This window comes from Manis pentadactyla, chromosome 6, assembly GCF_030020395.1.
Source record: "Manis pentadactyla isolate mManPen7 chromosome 6, mManPen7.hap1, whole genome shotgun sequence".
NCBI lineage: Eukaryota > Metazoa > Chordata > Mammalia > Pholidota > Manidae > Manis > Manis pentadactyla.
In genome coordinates this window covers 18108522-18125441 of record NC_080024.1, presented here as the reverse complement: position 1 = coordinate 18125441, position 16920 = coordinate 18108522, and the positions used below count along the sequence as shown (strand labels likewise).

Here is a 16920-nt window from a genome sequence, read left to right as displayed (position 1 = left end):
AGAACAAGCTCCTGGGGGGACCTCCAGCCTCCTGAGAGAGGAATATTTCACCAGCCCACAGGAGCCAGGAGAGATGGCACCTCAGTGCACCCTGGCTGGTCCCTGCATCCAGTATGGGTAAAATCTCTGTGTCCTCCCCAGTCAAGGCTGGAGGCCCTCCTGGGGCCTGCAGACTTCCATTTCTCCCTGACCTGAATGGTACTCTTCCCCTCTCCAAAGGCCCCCAGACTCCCTCTGTGATCTACTTGAGCCTGGCCTCTGGCGTGTTCGATTCTCACTCTGTCTGGGAGCTCTGCCTGGTAGACGGAGCAGAGCAGGCTGACCCCAGACAGACCAGAGAGAAGGTTAAAGATGCAGCCTCCTGTGGGCACTGCAGCCCCATTCCAGCCCCGTGGATGGATGAGCAGTCACATGGCCATGAGGGGCAAGGAGTCAGACCCAAGGACAGGAGGCAACCCCCAGACAAGGCTTGGGCACAGCCCTCCAGGAGCCCCAGCACCAGCTGGGGAATGGGGGCTGCTGCATTTGCCTTTCTTACCCCCCAGTGCAGTTGAGAGCATGCCAGGGGAAAAAGTATGGGAAGTGTCACCTCCATTGTCCCCACTGTCACTTCCCATAGAGAAGGATCCAAGTACAAAGTCAGCAGAGACCAGGGTCCAAATCCTGACCTGACATTTACCAGCTATGTGACCTTGAAGTGATGGTTTCACTATTCTGAGCCTCTTTCCTCTTCTGTAAAATGAAAACAAGGATTCCAACCTCATGGGGCAGTTGTGAGGATTGACTGTGGAAATGCCTGGTACCAAACCTGGCTCATCAAGGCACCTTTGGGAGGTACTGGGCAATATCAAGAACCTGGGGCAAGGAGGGGCACCCTGGGGGCAGGTGCACCCACCCCACAACCCTTCCTGGGTCTACTGGATGCATACTGCCCACCCAACCCCCACCAGACAGATGCTCCCCGCCAGAACCCTCAGCAAGAGCACCCTGCCTGGAACACACTGTTCACCCCACCACCTGGGAATGGACACCCAAGGAAGAGGAGCCAGGAGCCCCAGCAGGATGAAGCCAAAACACCATGGTTAGGAGAAGCTGGAAGCAGGCCAGAGGAGAGGTAGAAGGGGGGCACATGAGCCCGGAAGAGTCTGGAACTCAAGGAGAGAGAGGATTGAGGGACACCCCTCAAGCAGAGAAGACAGAAGAGGAAGCGTAACGGTGTTCCTGAGCTTTCCACCTCCAGTGAAGGTGAACATGAGGAAATGGGCCATGATTGAAGCAGGAAATTGTCAAGTTTCCTAGGCAGAACCTTCAGTGAGGCGCCACCCTGCTGGCGAGATCCCTGTTGCACCCTGCTACTACTCACCTACCCTCCTTTAAGCCCCAAGCAAGGTTGAGTCCACTTTTCCATACTCCGCATAAAACCTCAGTATTAGATGTCCCTGCCCACCTTAGCAGGAAGCTAGGCCAGCCCTGCTCCCCTGGTCCCCAAATCTCCAGCCTTATTCAGCCCAGCACCCTCTTTATGGATTCTCTTGCAGAAATCCAACCTATTCCTACCTTCTTTGGCCATCTTAGATGCCTGGGGTAGGAGACCACTTCCCATCCAGACATCTACTCCTTCTCGCTCAGAAACCCCTCCCCTTGCTCAGCCACGCCTTGCCTGGGCCACTCAGGCCTGGTTCTGTCTAGCACCAGATTGCCCCCTTCCTCAAGTTTCTGTCTGGGAAACAGAGTGCAGGATGCAGGGACTGAAGATGGGGTAAGGGGTGTAGCCACTGTGAAGCCTGGAGGGCAGGGAGGAGCCCTCTTAGGGGAAGGGGAAAGGAACCAATTGTTGTTCCTGTAAGTTTGAAAGAAAAGGCAGGGACTTGGTTAGAAAAGGGGCACAACTTTGTTTCAGGGGCCATAGGAAGCAAACACACACCTGGAAACAAAGAGTGGTTATACGCAACATATACACACATACGTAAAACATGCCCCACGGGACAAAGTAAATGTCCGGAAGGATAAAGTCCAGGGCTGAGACCCCATAGACGAGGAGTTGGGAGCCCAGGACAGGAAAGAATGGAAGAGAGGTAGAGATGAGTATCCCCAGAAAGAGAAAAGTAGGTGCTAAAGGAACTTTCTGACCAATTTGGACTCCAACTGACATGTAAGCCTGATGCAAATGAGAATGCAACTGAGGGCTTGACCAGGAATTCCTTGTCTCTGTCTTGCTCGACTATAATGAAGTGTCAGTGTGGGGGCTACCCTGGAGGTTAAGAACCCCCCAGTCCTCCTCCTTGAGCACCCCCCCAAAATCCCCTAGAGAATGTCCCTCTCTCCCTCCAGCCTTGGGCCCCAAGGTGGGGGTCCTCTTGGGGCCTCCCCCACCCTTGGGTCTCTTTCTAGGCCCTTAGATCCCCTCCTATCTCAGCCCCTCACACACCAAACCTTCTCCTTCTGTAAGAGCCTTGTCCTTAATCCACAGAAGGCGGACCCTGCCTTCCATGGAAAGAAGCTTCCTGTTGATGAAAAGAGAAGGCAAGTGGCAAAAGGACAATCAGTTGATCAACGATCACAGGGCAGGGCAAGTGGCAAGGCCTGCTGGGATCATCCAGGCAGCCTCTGCCATCTGCAGATGCCCTCAAGACCAGGTCAGCCGGGGTTCCTCCTCGCCTTAAACTTCTCCTAATGGGGAGGCCCCACAGCCTGCCTAGACCATCCTGTTCTCTGGTTTCACAGCCTGGCTGGCTGGGAAGTGCTTCCTAATGTCTGACCCGATGTTTTCAAGCTGGCTCCCCACCTCTCCATCCCATGAATGGCCTGAAGGCCATACCTGAGATGGCTGAAGTAGGAGGGAGGCCCTGCATCCAGGTCCCAGGTAAGCCTGCATGTTCCAGACCCTCTCACCAGCCCCAGCCTTCCTGCCTGCTGCTAACCTTGCTCTTCTGCAGGTGAGGCCTGAGCCACAGAAGTGAAGTGGATACTTCTGATGACACTGGCCAACTGAACACACACATTTATTTTTGCTTCCTCTTGAAACTCCTCCAAAACAACAGTGGAAGTTTTTTTTTTTTTAATTAAAGCACAAAGACCAGAAGACAGAAAAAAAACAAAAAACAGGAACGTAAAAGGAGAGTGATGTTCAGCACAGCATAAACACTGCAGTTGTCAGAGGATAAAATGCCCTGTTCCAGGGGGTAAATAGCAGTTGCACACCCACCCTCCCATGCTCCAGCCCCTCCCCTGAACCAAAAAGGGCTCATTCCTGGCCCCGGAGCAGCCGCCGCCGTAGCACCCGCTCAAGCCTCCCAGCCCTGTCCTTAGGATCTCTTGTTAAATATGTTGATTATCACCCCTGACAACAGTGTCAAAATTCTGGGAACTGGAGAGCAGATGGGTGAGTGAGAACCAGGAGCCTGAGAAAGATGACCCCTGAGCCAGCTGCAGGAAAAACCAAGAAGCCACCAGATTCTTCAGCAAATCTTCCTCCAAACTCTCAGGATTGGGGGCATCAGACCTTTGGGGTGGGGGGTGGGGAGAATGTGAACCTAACCCAGGAATACTGGTAGAACTTTGGAGAAGTGATTAGATTTCCAGACTCCCCAAAAGACAGGAGGCTTATTCCTAGGATGGGGTAAAACAGCAGGTGTTGGCCTGGAGGCCAGAAGGCCCAGTTGGGGGTGTGAGTACTTCCAGGTGGCCAGGCCTATGCCTGCCTCCAGGCAGAAAAGGGGGAATTTTTCTGGGGACCTGACAGGCCCAAGCAGAGAAGCCCAAAGATACCAACAGCAGTCTAGTCAGACTCAAGAGTGAAGCTCACCGTGGGTCCAGACCTACCGTCAGAGCAAATAATCCACCTGGTAGTGTCCCACTTGCAGTGCCCCAAGCCAAGGTTCCCAGGCCTCTAAGGAAAGCTAAGCAGAGAAGCAATGGGGATGGAAAGCAACTTGAGAAAGCAGGGGGACTGCAGGGAGAAGAAAACTTCAAGATAAACAGTTATTAATATTCTCAGTGAGATCAGGGAAGAAAGTACATCTATTAAACAAGAACAGAAGGCAATAAAATAGATATTCAGAAAACAAAAAAAAAAAATGCTGTTGGGAATTTTAAAACACGGCCCAAACTGAGGCCCGTGCTCCACCCACAGGTGCCCCTTCACCCACCCTTCACCCACTCTGACCACACTGGCAAAGGCCAAGCTCTCATCTCCAAGAGGCTCTGCAACCCCTAAGGCCCCAGAGTCTGTGATGGAAGTGATCTGGAGACCAGAGAGGAAATGGAGACCCAGACACAGGGAGGGGACCCAGGATGAGATGCAGGATCCAGAGGCTGTGGCTGAAAAGGCACAGAGGCCACCAGCTTGGCAAGCTTGTGGTTGGTCCCCCTGGAGCCCTGTCAACCATTGGCCCAGCAGAGATGTGCCTCACCATAGCCCCAAAACGTGGAAAGCCCCATCTTACAGGTGGGAAAACTGATGCCCCAAGAGATTGAGTTATTGCTTGGAGTCTAAAGCAAGAGAAGTGCAGGGCTGGAAGGAGAGCACCTGCCTTAACTCACCCTGCAGGCAACAAGACGGCCCAAGCCCCGAGTGTCTGTGCCTCCGGGCTGAGGGTCTGGACCTGGGTCCTGGCCATCAGCACTTACCAGTTAGCAATCCTGGGTTGATCCTGGTACTCAGCTTGCCTCTCTCTGCCCATGTGTCACCCACCAGCACCAGAAAGTTCCTCCCAAGTGTCACTGGGGCTCACAGCCCTCCAACCAGGCTTCTGGCTGCAACAGGGTGGTTGGTGGTGGAAGGGCCCCAGGGCCCCAGCAGAATATGTCCCCCAACAAGACCATGAGGGCCCTGTGGGGTGGGCCCTGCCTCTGCCCCAGACTAGCCTGGAAGCACACCAAGCCCGGGTCTATTTTTAGCCAGACCCAGCAGGCAGCCAGCCTCCCAGTGTTATTCCAGACTGTGGGGTCATCAGGCTGGCCAGAGTGAAGGGGAGTCACAGCTGTGTCTGTAGAAATAGCACCCCTGGGGCAGGAAAAGTGGGGCCCAGGGCAGGCGGGGTTGGGGGCAGAAGTCAAGAAAAGGCTAGGATGCTGGGACAGCAGTGGGTGATAGGGCCTTGCTGGGCCTGGCTTTAAGGGAGCAGGAGGGGTGCCTGCTTGGTCCCTCCTCAGTGAGAGGGGGCAGTGTCAAGGAAGGCAGATGCCAGGGTGAGAATGAGGGGCAGGCCTACAGTGAGTTGGGAGGAGAGAGAAGAGGCAGGGAGGGAAAGGAGAGAGAGAAACATACAGACAGAATGACAGATACTCAGAGTGAGTGAGAAGCAGGGGCTGGGGTGCAGCATCCGCTCCCGGGGCCAGAAAGTCAATGCTGCGGCCCCCCAGCCCACACACTCCCAGGCCCCACGGCCTCCTCCTCAAGACACCCAGACTCCTGCCTCCCACTAGGGCCTATCAGCCTTGACATAGGTGCCCAAACACTGTTCACATCCCTCATCCTCCCTGCCCACCAAGCTGTACAAAAAGATGCCAAGCTGGGACAGGGACAAGTGTGCCTGCACGCGCGCACACACACACACACACACACACACACACACACACACACACACACACACACAGCTTCCTGGGATACACAGCCTCTGGGAAGAGATGGGACAATGGAGAGGGGAAAGGGGTGTCCCTTTGTCCCCCTGCCCAGCCTTGGGAGCTCAAATCCACACAAAGAGCTTCACAGAGGGCCTCTGACTCCCAGAGTGGGAGACAAATGGTAGGAGGAGGGTAGAGGGAGAAGGGAGACCCCAGTGCTGGAAATGCCGATCGATGGGTCTGGGAAGCAAGAAGGGGGCTGTTCTCACAGCCACAGAGGAGCCCAAAAGCTTGGGGGGAGGGGCAAATGGGGGGTGGGCTGCGCAGTGGCGCTCCTGTGCTCAGAAAGTTGGGGCCAGAAGTAGCTTCCTGGAGGAGGCAGTCAGAAGCACCAACCTGCTAGAGGCAACTGAGGGAAAGGTCACTGGGCTTCTGTGCCCCGCCTGAGCAAGGGGGTAACAGGCCTCACCCCACCCCATCCACAAAGAAGGAGGCTGCCCCAGAACACCCCACCTCCTCAACACCCCCTTCCCTGCCCAGCCTCAGGTTTGGGCACTGGCTGAGAAGGGTGGGCGCCTCGGGGCTGAAGGCGAGGCAGGGATCCCAAGAGAAGGACTCACTGGTAAAGCAATGATTTCTTGCTCCTAAGAGACCCCAGAGAACAAGAGCCCCACTCCCTTTGCTCATACTGCACCTCTCCACACTACTGACAGGGGCTGCCCTGCTCAGCAGAAGGAAAGCCAGGGAGATTCAGGAGAGACTAAGTACAGTGAACCAGGAATCCTAGGACTGGCCTCATGTCCCAGCTCTGTACTATCAATGGTAAGACTGTGGACAAGTCACTTCCCCGCTTCAGCATCCCCACTGCGAACCAGGATAATAATGCCTGCTCACATCATTTCAGGGGTGGGCTGAGCATTGTGTGACACTCCTTTTAAGGGCACGTATTATCATTATGGCTAAGTGACCTGTGACCTGCTGGCCAAGTCAGAGACCCCAAGCCCAGGGCTCTTCCCCATTCCCACCCCCACTTTCTGAGAGGGGCTCAGAGGTGAGGCTCCTGGCCAAGCCAGCAGATGAAGAAGGGGTCAATGAGATGACCTCAAAGGCTTCTTCCAGGGGGAGAAGGATATGCACGTTTATGGGGGGCCTAGTCTATGCTGGAACTTTACATGCATTAGGGACTATCATTCCCATTCTCCAGGTGAGGAAACTGAGGCTCACAAAGTTAGGGACAGAATTCAGATTTGTGAACAGGTCGGTCCAACCCCTGGGTCTGTGCTTTCCTACCACAGTTTGTTGCCATTATGCTATAAGCTCATCTGTCCCCACCCCCACTTCCAATCCCTGAACCCCAGAGCAGAGCTCCCAGAAGAACCTCCTCCAGCTGACCTCAGGATTCAGGACTCCAGACTGCTGAGGGTGACAAAGTAGGGAAAGGTGATGCCAATGAGAACAGAGTGTGCACAGCACAGACAGGGCTGCCTGCCCACCGTGTCCCAGAGCTTGGCATCTACTGTGACACTGGCTCTTCACAGCAGCATGGCAAGGTGGGCTCAATTCTCCCCATTTTACAGATGAGAAAGTTAAGGCTCAGAGACACTAAGTGGCTTGTCCAGGGCAGCCAGCTAGGAAGCAGTAAGCAAGGATTCATCCAGTTGCTTGGCCTCCAGGCCCTGCTCCCCTCACTACACATATCCTCTCTGAGCTGAAGCCTTGGTTGAGTCACACAGGGAGCCCCGAGGTCTTGCAGCAGGATTCCAGGGAACCACAGAGAAAGGCCCCCTCCAGTGCTCCCTCCGACACACCCGTGCTGGCTTTGCTGCAATGCCATTAAGAAGCAAGGGAATAAATTAGCCCTGCTTAGCATATTGAGTGGCTAGGGTTCAAGAGGCCCTGTCTGGGTGGCTCTCACATCTCAGTGCAGTCTGCTGGCAGCCGCTGCAGTGGGGAGCTGACGGGGCAGTACAGGGCAGGACAGTCTGGCCGGGCTGAGCCTGGTGCGACCTCCCACAGACGGCCTCAGCTCAGTGCCCAGAAACACTTGTTCCTGCTCCAACTCCATTCCCCTAATGGTGTCGCAGCTTGGCATCTGCTCTCTGCACCCCTGCCCTACACTCTCAGCCCCACCAGTCCCGGACACCGAAGGTCAGTGTCAGGGGTAATGCCAGCTGCCCATCCTCCCTGAGGATGAACTTTGAGGAGGACAGCTCTGTCCAGGGGGAAGAAGAGACCAACACAATACAAATTCCTGAATGCCCAATCCAAGGAACCTCCCTGGCCCAGTATACCCATGCCTCAGTTTCCTCCTCAGTGCTGAGGAACCCCAAGCAGGGAGAACAGAAAGTGGGGTCAGAGGCCAGGTGGAGTCAGCCCTCTGCCCCAAGGAAGACAACACTGTTGCACACCATCAGCACAACTAGGGCAAATGGTATTAACTCAACAGCCAGGCTGGCTGAAGCCAGGCCAGGCAGACCCAGGCCTGGAAGGGAGCATGACAGCCTGCGGCCCAGGCTGCTGCCTCCTTCAGAACCCACCTCAGACCCCCAGGTGCAAAGGTCCTGTCCTCCTCCATATGTCAAGGCCTCATGGCAGCCACAAGAATGCACGTCGCAGGTCTCCTGCTGCAGGGAGCAGGACTGACCCAGGGCCCCAGCTGGGTGCTCTGCAATCCAGTGATGCTGTGACTGCCTCGTCTTGCCTCCCACAGGCTGTTCTCTGCCATCACCAAGGTGTAGGGGCCACTCAGAGCAGACCTGTTCCTGGGAGACAGGAAACTTGTCAACCAGCTCTGTTTCACAGAATCCCTGTGGGCTCTGCCCAGCTCTCCTTAGGGTGAACAGAGGCCTAGGACACTTCGGTCTAACCCTCGTCCCTGTCTCCCCTCCAGTCTGGGTCAGACTTACATCGCCATCTGACGGCTCTCCCTGCCTCCCCTGGCTCCCTCCTTTCACTCGGGCATTTCCCCTAATACAATCTTCGCCCATTCAATCCCATCTCATTTCCGGAGCATTCGGACTGATACAATCACTCATGACCAGAATGACAGCAGCAGCTACCCCACACCGTTCCCAGGGCCCTTCACGGCAGCGAGGAGGCCAAGGCACAGAGAGGTCACATAACGTGCTCAGCAATGCACAGAAGTGGCAAAGCCTGAAGCTGAACTTAGAGGAACCCCCGAAGTCCCTTGTGTAACCACTGCTCCACACTGCCCCCTCTATAGACACCGTTCACCCCGCCCTGCCTTTGCAAGAGGAATTAGGTGGAAACTCCTGAGAAGTGGGCAAGACAAACATGCAGAAAGAAACGGATGGAGCATGAGAGAGACTTAAAGGGAGGAAGAGGTGGAAATGAGACACAGAGGAGGCCAGGAGGAGAGCCAGCTCCGGCCCCCAGAGTCCTGATTCTACAGGCAAGGGAGCCTCGCCTCCCCAGGGCAGGAACAGGCTGAGCTTGGACCAAAGGAGGCGGGAGAGGAAGAGGAATGCGGCCCTAGAGGGCTTTCTGGCCCCACCCACTTCTTGCCGTCCTTGGCCAACCACCCCCAGCTCGCCCCCTCGGGCACGGGACAGGTGTGCCAGAGGCGGCAGCCAAGGAACTCTGCCACCGGGCTCCCCACAGCAATCCCATCCCTACCCACCCCCTCCGTTCCTCATCCTGCAACCCTTCCAGGGCAGAGCCAACAGGTCTAGCCTGGGTCTCAGGGTCTCAACAAAGCCAGGCCTGTCCCCTGCCCAACCTCCATGGGCAGTGACGTCTGGGCCGAGCAGCAGGTGAAAATGAGCCAAAGGGACATGGCAGAGGGCCAGCAGCACCTCCTCCAGGTGAGCTCTCAGCTTAACTCCTAGCCTGCCGGACCTGAGTACCTGGGGCTGTTGGCCAGGGGATAGAGGGGTTGGTGGTTAGGGGATGACGGACGCACACCAGGGACAAGGAAGTGGAACCAGCTTCCAGTGGTCCACTGAGACAGGAGGGACTTCACAGCAGGCCCAGGACCTCCACCCCTGCACACAGCCACATACCTCCCCCCACATACACACACAAGCACACGTTATGTGTGCATATTTGGTCCAGCCATGTGAGAAAGACCATCAGCTGACTTCAGTCACCCACGCACACTGGTCACTCTGTGCCAGGGATAGTTTAAAGTGCAATTCCCCTGCACCCCTCTGCTTGAACTTGGGCTCTCTATGGCCCATATAAGTCTGAAGTGCAAACTCTTTAGCTTGGCTTCAAGGTCCTTCCCATACTGACCCACCTCTGCTCTGGCTTCCCATCCAGTGTCTCCCCTCCCACCCGAAACTCCGACTCCTGAGGGCACCACACACTTTCACACCCCTGAGCCTGCCATAAATGGCCTTGCCTCCCCTCTGGGTCAGTGAACTCTTACTCACCTTGTAGGACCCAGGCCAAAATGTCACTTCCTCTGGGAGGACTTTCCAGAATGCCCCAGGTAGAATAGGCTGTTCTAGAAGCAGGGGATAGCTTATACAGTCCTTCCTGTACATCGTCTCCACAGGATCTGCTTGGACGTCTTCCCCCCCGCCCCCACCCACTGGGCCTCCCAACAGACAAGAGGGTGGGCACTCACTCAGGAAGACCAACGTGTGGTATGGCACTTGGCAGAGGGCAGGGAGAGGGAGAGAAGAAGGGTGATAGGTACAAGGATGAGGACGGACGGGTAAGGGGACAATGGTGGGTGGACAGAGGAACACACAGGTGGAAAGGCAGATGGGCTGAGAGGTGAGCAGACAGGTGAGAGCTGAGAAGCTTCCACTGGGTGCAGAGCAGACACGCCACACACGGGCCCCAGGGCCCACAGGACAGCAGACAGAAGACTGCCCAAAGCTCTGAGAACTGGGCCTAAGGACCTACCAGGCCAGTCTTGACTCCTGTGGCTTAGCTATGGCAGGAGTGGGGTGAAATGGGATTTGATGGGTACACCCCAAAGTTCCCAAGAAGGGGGTGCTGTTGGGAACACAAAGAGGAGCTGGACAGGGGCAACACTCATGCTTAGGCCAGAAGCCAGCCCCTCCAGCCTCCTTGTGACTGATGGCTACTGTTGACCCCAGTGACCACCAAGGTCTAATCTCCCTTCCCACTCTCTTCAGACCTCATAAAGTCCTCTCATCAATTGAACTCCAACACTGCTGACATTCCTGCTCAACCTCCAAGCACGCCTGAGCTTGACCCAGGGGGTCCTACCCTAGCTCCCCTCCCCATGCCTGTGCCAACCGCTGGGAGCCCAGGGGAGCTGGAGCCCAGGGGCAGCCCCAGGGGCAAAGGCAGACCACAGCTTCCCGGACAGAATAGCTCCCCTGGAGCAGCAGGCTACACCTGCCTGTCGCTTCTCCCTGCCCAGCCTGCCCCGGGAGCTCTCGCCTTCTCTGGGGTCTCTACCTGCCTCATCCTCACCCCTTGGCCACCCACCCACTGGGCAGCCCTTATTGAGCATCTATACATTGCATGTCCCTTGCCAAGATTCTAAGATACCAGGTTCACAGGAATTTGGCTCTGCCCTGAAAACCCTCTCACAGACTTCCTGGGGAGATAGCCTTGTGAACAGACATCATCAAAAGCACCCCAACATTCCCATATGTTTGCCAGAAAGGAAAACCAAATCTGAGGCCCCTCCAACCCATCCCTCTTGGGCTACTCAGGCTGGGAGAGGGAAGAGCTGGTCAGAAGCAACAGGGCTGGGACCTCTGGTGGGGAGGAATCAACTCAGGGAGCAGAGCTGAGGCAGCCAGCACGGGGCCCTGGGCCCCCTCGGCTCCCACCACTCGGCTTCTCTGCAGATGGCAGCCTCTGCTTCCCATTCACAGGCCGCCGCCCTCCGGGGGCCGCCTCACTCACCTGCCCTTGGCATCACTCTCTGTCCTGGCGCCATGGGCCCTTGGCAAGCTCATACATCAAACAAGGAGGCAGCGGCTGGCTTCCTGCCCTTTGGGAAATAGGGAAGGCCTAGTAGGTGTGGCCCCTTCTTCAGCCTCACACCATCCTGACCCATCAGGGACCCAGGCCTTCCCCCAGAAAAAGGGTAGGGCTGAGAGAGATGTGGGGGTGACTCCCAACCGGCCCTACTCCATCAGAGCTTCTCCTTCCCTCCCCTCCTACCTGTGAGCCCCCCACTGGTGGAGGGGAGAGATAAGATGAGAAGAGTCACCACAAAGGACGTATCAGGGTGCTAGAGTGCCTTGTCCCCTTCCCCAGGGTGCCTCGCATCCCCTTGTCAAGATGCCTGAAGTGCTCTCATATTAGAAGATGCCTCTGATTCTTGAGCTGCTTGGGTCTTCTAGAGAGTCCCCCAGCAAAACAGAGGGATGAATCTACCCAACAGACATCAGAGCACATGATTACCAACGACACGCACAAAAATGTTCACAGCAGTGCTATTCGAAATAGCCCCAAACTAGAAACACCCAAATGCCTTCAATAACAGGATAGATCAATAAAGTCTGTGTCTTCACCCAGTGACAAGAAGGAATGATCAACAACCAAACACAAGAATACAGATGAAATTCACAACTAAAATGCTGAGCCAAAGAAACTAGGTACAAAGTAACACATATGATGTACTCCATTTATAAGTTCTAAAATAGGCAGATCTATGCTGTTAGGAGTTGTGGTGGTGTGTAACCCTCAGTGCCTGGACGGGGGCAGCGGGAGGGACTTCTGGATGCTGGTAACACTCCGCTGTTGACTGTGTGCTGGGTACATGGGTACACGGTGCGTTCAGTTTGTGAAAACTTTGTACCTTTTTCTGTATTTATGAAACACTTCACTAAACTAAAATAGAGGGATACCTGATGAAGCCTTCATCTGGGTAAACCTTCATATCAGCTGCTGTCTGGGTAGGTTGAGAGGCATCATTTTCACCCCTCCTTCCTGCTCCCTCTCAGCCCACCCTCAAGCCAGTCCCCATCTTTTCCCATCTCTGCCTGAATCAGTCTTGCTCTCACCCACCATGGAGCCCTCCCCACGGCCCACTACCTCTCTAAACCTGCACCATCAACATCTCTCCCCCAGGCCTCCTTGCTTTGGCCCTTACCCCTTCCAGTCCATATACACACTGCATGGATGGTAGGGCTCATGCGGAGCCTCAAGCAGCCAGAGAAAGCAATTGTGAAATTCTGTAAGAGTCCCAGCTCTCCACATCAGGACCTTCAGATGTGCTGATGCCGCCACCTCGATTGCTTCTCCTTACTAACCTCTGCTTGCACTTCAGCTCCTTGCTTAAATGCCGCTCCTTCCACCGTCCCAGTCTGAATCCAAGCCCTCTGGTAGCTCCCATTAGATCCTGAACTTCTCCTCCACATCACTGTTTCCAGTAATGCATTTATTTGTGCAATAAGTTGTTTGCAGTTTATTCTCTCTCCCACTATACTGACACCCCCTCTGAAGGCAACAGGAGCTGTCTGCTTTCTTGCTTTACCCCCAGCTCCTAGCTCAACATCTGGCTTACAGGGGTTGCTCAGGAATGCTTGTTGACTAAGAGACTAGGTCTTAATTGTTCCCACCACACAAAATAAATGATAATTATGCAACACAATAGAAGTGTAGCTAACACTACAGTGGTAATCCTATTGCAATATACAAATGTATCAAATCAACACCTTGCATACCTTAAACTTAAACTTACAATGTTTATATCAATTATATCTCAACAGAAATAAATTTCTTCAAATACAGAAACTTATGTGAAACAAATTCTATCAAAAGCTAAGGTAATAAAAATCCCAAAACTCCCCCAGGAAATTGGGGGAAGGCAAAAGTTGCCTCTGGGAACAAAACTCCCACTTGTCTGGGATCAGGACACCTGGGTTGGGTTCTGGCTCTGCCACTCACTTGTTATGTGGCCTTGGACAAGTCATTTCCCCTCCCTGGGCCTTTGTTCATTTGTTCATTGTGAAATGTAGAGGTTGGGTGGGTTAAGACCATGGGTTTGGAGGAATATATATAACATTGTGCGTGTGTGTGTGTGTGTGTGTGTGTGTACATATGCCAGTGCACATGTCCCTAGCAAGAGCATCCATAGTTTTCATAACATTCTCAAAGGAATCTGTGACCTCAAAAGGTTCAGAACCACTAACCAAGATGTTCTTCAACTCTGGGGTCTATGATTATATGTAACTAGAGAGAGAGAGAGAGAGAGAGAGAGAGAGAAAGAAGTAATCCAACCAACCCATGGTAGAGGGGGTTAGATTAAAGAACTTCTAAGGGTACAGGACCCCACAACAGGAATGCAGGGGAGGCTGCAGGACCTGGCCTCCTGGGGGACTCCTGAACTTGACAGGGCTTTGGGCTACTGGTCAGAAGCCAGACCACGGACCCCAGGGCTGGTTTCAGAGAGAGGAGTCAGAAGCAGCCTGGAGTCTCCTCCCCTCTGTTCCTGCCACAACCAACAAGCACCCACTTGTCTTGGGGTACAGCAGAGAGTGAAGAGGTAAGGCTGGCACCTGGAGATGCCCGCCAGGCCCCTTGGCACCCAGGTCAAAGAGGATTTGGCGGGAATGCTCGGGAAAGGTGCCAAGCCCCGCCTTCCTTTCTCCTGAGACTGGCAGGCTAGCATGTGGGATCAAGGGGTTCTCAGAGCATAGGGCAATCATGGGGCCCTGAAGAGGTTACCTGAGGGGTACAGGGCCTACATCTCCAGGCTCCAATAATCCAGAGCTGGGGCTCAGAGGATTGGGAGCCTCCAAGCAGAGAGGAAAAGCAGGCTACAAATTCAGGACAGAGAAGGGGACTGGTATGGTCAATAGGGCCTGGGAGGACAAAGCAGGCCCCCAGAGAGAGTAGGGCGGTATGGTCTGAGCAAAGGACAGCCTACTTAGGGGGATGAGTAGGGGCAGCATGGCTAGGGGAAGAGGGTGATATGGCCTAGGAGGGGGAGGGCTGCCAGAGGGGCAAGGAGCAGAGCAGGCTGAGGGTGGAGACTGGTGACATGAGCACAGCCCAAGGACAGCTCGGCCTCTGGAACCTACGGAACAGGGGTGGCAGGGGAGGCACGGTCTGCAGCAGGAATGGTGGCATGTCGGTGGCAGGACTGTCAGTGGCAATGCCCTGGATGGGAGCCCAGATACCTGAGTAGCTTTTAGCCCTGACTCCTGAGCGGGGCCTGGAGCCCAGAAGATGTTTACCTACCACAAAAACCTAAGGTAGTAGGAGCCTGGCTGCTCTTCCTGGGCCACTAAAGTCTCCTTCGAGTGGCAGTATGAATGGGGGGCTGGCAGAGGGAGAGAGCAGCCCCCGCTGGAAACAGCATCAGCATCAGTCACTGGAGCCAGAGCCAGGGAGCAGGGCCATGGCAGGGGCCCAGGGCAGGACGGGCTTCAGCCTGCAGATAAAGGGGGGGCAAGCATGGGAGAGTGCCAGACTCTCTCAGGAGGCCACTCGGAAACCAGCTCATCCGCATGCAGAACAGACACGCATCCCCATCCCTGTCCCTGTGGCTGCCACACACCCACGCACACACACTCCCCTCCCTCTCCCGCTCCCCTCTCCTAGATCTCCCACCTCTAGTCCCTGAATGCCTGTCCCTGTCTCTGCCCACAGGTGGCTCACCTGGCTCCCACCCCACAGCTGGCTGCATGGGGAGCAGAGAAGGTAGGAAGACGGGGAATCCAGGAGACCCACCAACAGACAAAGTCACATCAAGAAGGGTCTGACATAGGAACAGATAAAGGAGGGACTATGAGCTCATTTACCCCTGAAAGCTCTGAGGACAGTGGAAGGTTCATGAGGCTCCGAGGCAGAGGAGGAGCCCTGAGGACCTCTGGAGGGTTTCTACAGTCTGGGGGTTCTGCTGTGCCACCTGCACTCCCTGGACCCTGTGCCCCTTTGCCAGGACTGAGAAGCAGTGGTCTGGGATGCCTCATGACACCCCCAGGCCTCACCCAGTCCCCAGGGCCCTAAGCTAGACTCAGGCCTCCAAGAGGCACAGCCTGGCTGTCGCCACCTGGTTCAGGCAGCAGCTAGGCCCTATCAAGCCTGTCACTCACCAGGGTCAGCCATCATGGTAGCCATCAGGGCTACAGCTCACCCTAGCCCACGTCCTGGAGGGGCACCCAGTCAAGTGGGGCAAAGGGATCATTTTGGCACACACACCTGGCTACACTGGCTGCCCCAGGGAAGGGGGAGAAGGGGGCTGGGATGTGGTCACAGGGCACATTTGGAATCACCTAAACCCTGTGTGCCCCAAGCAGAATGATGTAAGACACCAGCATAATCCAAACCCCACACAGCAAACAAATCTTAGGAGGCCACAGCTTTCACAGCCACCAAAGAGGGAGACAGGCTGGTACTTCGCAAAGAGCCTAAAGCAGGATTATCTGGTCCCTAGTGACCCCAAATACCTCCTCCTTCTCCTCCTTGGAGAAATCTGGTGTCCACACCCATAGGAGGCCTAGTGGTTCCCGGACAGATGCCTCATCCACAACAAACACCTGCCTCCTGGAAGCAGCCTATCCCCACCCCACCCCTCTGGGTGAGTTCCCCACTGCAAGGTTCCAAGACCTCCCCAGAGCAGAGAATTGAGGGATGAGGGGCCAGATGCCCCACCATCCTCAGGTCAGCTCCTGCTCTGGTGGGGCCCTCCCGGCTCAGAAGCCTCCCTCCCTCCTGGTTGCAGAGCCCTGGTCAGGGACAACAGCCGCAGCTGTGGGACAGCCATGGGACAGCCATGGGACACAACAGGACAGCTCAGGAGAAATGACTTCTCAGTGCCTCTCCCCAGCACTCTCAGCCCCGGGCTTCTTAGATAGCTCCTAAACTTCACCTGAACTATTTACCCCTTTAAGGGTCAAGGCCTACATACTCTCCTCTGGAGAGTGCAAGAGACTCAGGTGAGATCTCAACCTAACCTGCTGCCCTTCCACCTGATACTGGCCCAACCCGCTCACCTGGGACAACTGCCGACAGGCACTTTCCTGACGTGGCTCCTTACCTGTCTCGGGTGAGCTGGGCTCTGCCCACCACCGGCCCAGACTCGAGGAGTCCTCCCCCCACCGGCCCCCGCAGCGCCGCCGTACCTGCAGCAGCAGCCGGCTTCTCTCGGCGCGGGCCCACCCCCGGGACTCCCAGCCGTTGGCCTGCACTGGGGCCGGGGGACTCCCCGAGGGCTGGGGGCCGCAGGGGGCCCCGGGCTCCAGCGCCTCGCAGCACGCCAGGCTCACGGCGCAGCCCATCCGGCCCAGGGCCCGGCGGGCTAGGGCCTGGGGCGGGGACGCGGGCGCCCGGGAAGCCGGCCGCCCCCGCCCTGGCCACCGCTCGGCCCCGGGCGCCTCCGACGTCGGGAAGGGGGTGGCGACGCCCCCGGCGCGTCCCCGCCCGGAGCCTCCTCGGCCCTCGCCGCCA

General features: G+C 55.9%; 1 protein-coding gene across 3 annotated transcripts in view; it reads right to left on the bottom strand.

Annotated features, from left to right (window-relative positions):
* TNS1 (tensin 1) overlaps positions 1 to 16863 on the bottom strand; it is a 223415-nt gene extending 206552 nt beyond the window's left edge. The window contains exon 1 of one of the 3 annotated variants that reach the window (XM_036915898.2): positions 16596 to 16863. In XM_036915898.2, coding sequence (XP_036771793.2) covers positions 16596 to 16751 — 156 coding nt within the window. In that variant the 5' untranslated portion in view covers positions 16752 to 16863. The remainder of the gene's footprint in view (positions 1 to 16595) is intronic. The other 2 variants (XM_036915949.2, XM_036915957.2) reach the window with 2 other exon arrangements.
* Between the last annotated feature and the right edge of the window lie 57 nt (positions 16864 to 16920).